The sequence below is a fragment of the Pelobates fuscus genome, chromosome 3 (assembly GCF_036172605.1).
Source record: "Pelobates fuscus isolate aPelFus1 chromosome 3, aPelFus1.pri, whole genome shotgun sequence".
Taxonomy (NCBI): Eukaryota; Metazoa; Chordata; class Amphibia; order Anura; family Pelobatidae; genus Pelobates; species Pelobates fuscus.
In genome coordinates, this window is record NC_086319.1 from 178,786,243 (window position 1) to 178,792,363 (window position 6,121).

Below are 6,121 nucleotides of genomic sequence, written 5' to 3' on the forward strand. Positions count from 1 at the left end.
TTTGGAAAAGAACAACATGATCAACAGTGTCAAAGGCAGCAGAGAGGTCAAGAAGAATTAGTATGGAGTAGTGACCTTTGGATTTAGCTGTGATTAATGTCATTAGTGACTTTAATAAGGGCAGTCTCAGTAGAGTGAAGGGGACGGAAGCGAGTCAAGGAGAGAGTTGGAGTTGAGGAAGCAGGCCAGACGGGTAAAGACTAGTCTTTCAAGAGGCTTTTGACAGTGTTGCACATAGAAGGTTTGTCAATAAACTGCAATCTTTAAGTTTGGATTCCAATATTGTTGAATGGGTAAGGCAGTGACTGAGTGACAGGCAACAGAGGGTTGTAGTCAATGGAGTATATTCAGACCATAGTCTTGTCACCAGTGGGGTACCTCAAGGATCTGTACTTGGACCCATTCTCTTTAATATTTTTATTAGTGATATTGCAGAAGGTCTTGATGGTAAGGTATGCCTTTTTGCTGATGATACCAAGATATGTAACAGGGTTGATGTTCCAGGAGGGATAAGCCAAATGGTAAATGATTTAGGTAAACTAGAAAAATGGTCAGAGTTGTGGCAGCTGACATTTAATGTGGATAAGTGCAAGATAATGCATCTTGGACATAAAAACCCAAGGGCAGGATGTGCCACCGGGTCGTGTAGATGCTGTAATGTAAACACAGAAGTAGCTGCTGCTAGAACTCTGCCAAGGACCTCTCACAGCTATGGCTGAAATGGAGGGACGTGAAAAGCCGCAGTTGGATGAACAGCCAGTAGCACCTCCTGCACCACAGCCTCCAGCATCTCAAGATGACCCAACGGTCGAAACAGCTGAAGAAGCAGTTGAACCACCAGAAGCAGATATCAATGAGCTCTGCAAAGACATGTTTAACAAAATGTCCTGCTATCTCACTGGGGAACTACTAGCCACATGTGAAGACTACAAGCTCTTAGAAAACATGAATAAACTAACATGTTTGAAGTACATGGAAATCAAAGATATATCAGAAAATATTAGAAATCTCAAGGACCTGAACAAAACCTATGCAAGTCTTCAGCCATATCTGGAACAAATAAATCAGATTGAAGAACAAGTGGCATCTTTGGAAAATGCGGCTTATAAACTAGATGCCTATTCAAAGCGACTAGAGGCAAAGTTTAAGAAACTGGAGAAGCGAGTACATTTGGTATTGCAAAGAGTACTCAGATGCCAAAGGAGAAGAAACAAATACAAATAAGTGTTTATTTCATTAAACAATATTTGATAGAGTCCTAACCTCAACATCTGAGGAAAGGGATTTAGGGGTGATTATTTCTGATGACTTAAAGGTAGGCAGACAATGAGCAATAGAGCAGCAGGAAATGCTAGCAGAATGCTTGGTTGTATAGGGAGAGGTATTGGCAGTAGAAAGAAGTGCTCATGCCATTGTATTGAACACTAGGGAGACCTCACTTGGAGTATTGTACGCAGTACTGGAGACCATATCTTCAGAAGGATATTGATACTTTAGAGAGAGTTCAGAGAAGGACTACTAAACGGGTTCATGGATTGCAGGATAAAAAAAATAAAAAAAATGACCAAGAAAGGTTAAAGGATCTTAACATGTATAGCTTGGAGGAAAGACGTGACAGGGGGGATATGATAGAAACATTTAAATACATAAAGTGAATTAACACTGTAAAGGAGGAGACCATATTTAAAAGAAGAAAAACTCCTTCTGTCCCTTTTCCAAGCACTGCCAATCAAAGTCACTAAGAGAGATCTAAAAACACTACAAACGACCATAGACAATTTTATCTGGGCTCGCAAGAGGCACAGGATAGCGAGACAGACATTATACACCCCCAAGAGCAGGGAAGGATTGCGGCTCCCCAACCTCTACCTCTATTACCTTTCAGCCCAACTCGCACAAATCATAGAATGGCACTCGCCACCAGACGCACATAGATGGGTAGACTTGGAAACCCTGCTAATGAGTACAGACCTCCCGCAGTTCTGGATATGGGTACCCTGGCCCAACAGACCAGAGCTCCACACGAGCTGCCCTGCCATTCTGAACTCGATCAGGATCTGGGACTCCACAGCACACAAATATGCCCTAACACACCAAATATCGCCTCTAACCCCATACCTCCGTAACAAAGCATCCCCACCAGGACTCATAGCAAGAGATTTCCGTAACATTTAAAGCACGGACATACAGCGCTATCACCAACTCTATCAGGGGAACAACTTTAAAACATTCGACGACTTCAAATCACTTGCCCCACTGACCACGAAAGACTACTTTCGTTATATGCAACTACGAGACTTTGCGGGGCAACCGCAAGTACGCAAAGCCGCCAAGACCAAATTCACCTTCTACGAAACATTATGCACGTTGGAGGGACCCCGTACCGGCCTCATCACACTCCTCTATACACAATTGAGCGCACCGACAAGCGACACACAAACACCCACATATGTGGCACAATGGGAAGCAGACCTACAGCAACCCTTAGAAAGCGGGGAATGGCAAGACATCTGGGAGGCAGCAGCAAAGGTCTCCATTTGTGTACTGCACCAGGAACAATGCTACAAAACACTAATGAGGTGGTACACCACACCAGTCAAACTCTGCAGAATGGGTAAAACTACAGACATGTGCTGGAGAGGGTGCGGGGACAAAGGGACGTACCTCCACATGTGGTGGACATGTCCAAAAGCTAAAAATTTCTGGGATGAGATAGCCAAACTCCAAACAGAACTGCTACACAAACACGTCCAACCGGACCCAGGGCCATTCCTTATCGCAAAGCCACTAGATGCCCTAACACACAGGGAACAAAAACTCTTCAACAAAATAAATTTAGCTGCCAGACGAGCCATGGCACAGACGTGGTTACACACCGACTTACCCCCAATGGATAGAGTGACTAGCAATATAAAAGAGGCCCACCTCATGGACAAACTCACAGCACAACTCAGACACTTCTCCATTATTTCTCAAAACCTGGGAGCCTTGGGAAGACTACACTAACCGCTGAATGACAAACTTATACAAACATAAACCTGGGAGATTTGCCCACACACGTAGGCAGACAGGAGTAACTCTGATTGACCGCCCCCCCACCCCCCTTTCTTTCTTACCTCTCACGTTTCTCTTCTTCTGAAAATAGAAAATTCATGCCTCAACTTCAGCACCTTCGACTGAGGCATAGGTACAGAACAACGAACTACAGATATGAAGCAACCCTACGTAGCAATGCTCAGAAATTGTAACTATGTACTAACAACGGCACTCCCAAAGGAAACCTAAATAGCCAAAGTACTAATGCCATACCTCTTTGTGCATGTCTTGCAATGTACCTTTAACAGATACCCATGTATAAACAACTTGATATGCTTCCCTGTATACTCAACTATACGTATAATTCTTTTTTCTGTACCAAATATGTGCATGACTTGACAAAAAGAATTGAAAAAACAAAAAAATATATATATAAAAAAAAAAGGAACTACCACAACAAGAGGTCATGTTTTTTAAATTAGAGAGGCAAAGGTTTAAAAATAATATCAGGAAGTAGTACTTTACTGAGAGGGTAGTGGATGGATGATTACAAATTCTCTAGGTACCCGAGATCTGCAGGAACCTGGAGCAGGCTTAGGAGTAGCTTTCTTGGAGGCAAGGCACTGAGAGTCCATAGTGGTTATAAATTACTGGCCAAGATAGCACTTTTCTCCTGCAGCTTCTGGTATGCCCACGTCTTCAGCCGTCCGTTAAGCAAATTAATAGCAGACAAAGTCTCTGTAATAGACTTTGGGCTTAAGGGCAAACAGGAGCTCACAATCCATCCTGAACATTGTGAATGAAGAATGGGAACCGTCGAACCTTTCATAATTACAAAGGGTTCTGGATATACAGGTTCCAGGGATGGGTGTACCGTTCTGTTAAATGCCAATACATCCTTCTGCACCTTCTGAACAGTCTGGAACAGGTTGGTCACTTGCTGAGCAAGGGAAGTGAGCAGCTTGTATATCTCTGCGGATTCCATGGTCAGTTTATTATGTCAGGGTTCTTACCTGATGTGGAGTCCGGTATACAATCACCCTTGCAAATAAACACAGACCAAGGTGACCAGGTAAGAATCCACCTGACCTGGCTGTGAGTCTGTGCATGGGAGCTGTGTAGAGGGTAATAACTCCAAGTCGCAGTATAGGCAAGGACAAGCAGAAGAGTAGTCGTGGAAAGCCTTGGTGAGGGGAAGCCAGAGGTCAGAGAAAACAATGAGAAGAGCCAAGGTCAGGAGCAAACTAACTGGAGAACACACAATCTGGATATGCTGAAACAGGAACCAAAAACGTGAACCAGAGTCAATGAACTGACAAAGATCCCAGGGCGAGGCAGTGCTTATATTCCCAGCTAATTAATGATCTGCTTCAGGTGGGCTAGATAGATAGGAGCAGCCACGGGTAAAGTCCAGCCCTCAGTGCTGGAGACAAGGCAAAAACAGAACTAAGAACTGAAGTGTGGCTCAGAGGCAAGACAGCAGGCCTAAGGCAGAAAGAGTCCAGAGTTCAAAGCTCCTGTTGCACACTTCTTGGGCAACCACGTCTGGATATCATGTGAGAACCGATACACATACTGCCTATCACATACAATAAACCATACACACACAGCCCAATACATAATTCAACACACACTTCTCAATATAAACATTAATACATACATCTATTTATCTATACACAAGTACTGCCTAATGACTATATCTATAAACACATACTGCCTAATACATATATCTATAAACACATATTGCCTTATATATAAATGTATTGTGTACATATGTAAAATGCATACTATAAATGTCTGCTTGCTGTATCTCTCTCCTAAAATGTCTCTGTTTCCTAAAAATCTCCAGGTTACCTAAAGTCCCAACTTGGCTTTTATAATCCTGGATTTTATTACTAAATATCAGAGTTTAGTAAATAACCCTGTGGTCAGTGGTGTATCCTGGTTTTGTGCTGCCCTAGGCAGGACAAAACTCAGGCGCCCACCCCCATCCAACCCTTCCCCCCACCCGCACCACCCCCATCCAACCCTTCCCCCCGCCCGCACCACCCCCACCCTTCCCCCGCCCCGCCTTCTAAATACACACACACACATTCACTTACAGATACGCATACACTAGCTAACAGACACACACTCACTAGCAGATACACACACACACTCACACTAACAGACACACACACACACACACGTACTAACAGACATACACACTAACAGACATACACACTAACAGACATACATACACACACACTAACAGACATACACACACACACACACACACACACACACTAACAGACATACACACACACACTAACAGACATTCACAGACACACTAACAGACATTCACACACACACACACTAACACACTAACCATGACCTATTTATCTCACACTCCCTAAACCTACTTGCACTAACAGAAACATGGCTCTCTCCCTCGGATACTGCTACCCCTGCCTCACTGTCCTTTGGTGGTCTTCACTTTACCCACAATCCAAGACAAGCGGAGATTAAAGGTGGCGGTGTAGGTTTTCTTCTCTCACCCCACTGCTCCTTTAAAACCCTGCCCACCCCCCCCTTCCCTCTCTTTCCCATCATTCGAAATTCATTCAATTCGCCTTTTCAAACCCTTCTCTGCTAACATTGCCGTCATATATCGTCCCCCTGGTTCCCCTCTCCTCTTCCTTGACCACTTTGCTGCCTGGCTACCCTACTTCCTCTCTTCCAACATTCCATCCCTAATTCTTGGAGACTTCAATATTCCCATTAACCCACCTTTAACCCCAGCAGCCTCTAAACTACTTTCAATTACTTCCTCCCTTGGACTATTGCAGTGGGCTAATTCTCCCACTCATGTAGCTGGCAATACCCTCGACCTTATTTTCTCCTATTCATGTACATTATCTAATATCTGCAATACTCCATTTCCTCTCTCTGATCACCACCTCTTATCGTTTGCTCTCAATTACCCCCTCACCCAACAACCTCAGCCTAACCTCCCTCAGCTCAGGAGGAACCTTAACTCTATTGACCTCCAGCAGCTGTCGGCTGACATTGATTCACAACTGCTATCCATCCCTTCCCTCTCCTG

The 6,121-nt window shown here is 44.1% G+C and overlaps 1 protein-coding gene across 1 annotated transcript; it reads left to right on the forward strand.

Moving 5' to 3' along the window:
* The first annotated feature begins 644 nt into the window (after window positions 1-644).
* LOC134601699 (biogenesis of lysosome-related organelles complex 1 subunit 2-like) lies at window positions 645-1,224 on the forward strand. Its single transcript, XM_063446213.1, has one exon. It carries the CDS (start codon window positions 712-714, stop codon window positions 1,222-1,224), a length of 513 nt encoding a protein of 170 aa, XP_063302283.1. The 5' UTR covers window positions 645-711.
* The last annotated feature ends 4,897 nt before the right edge of the window (window positions 1,225-6,121 follow it).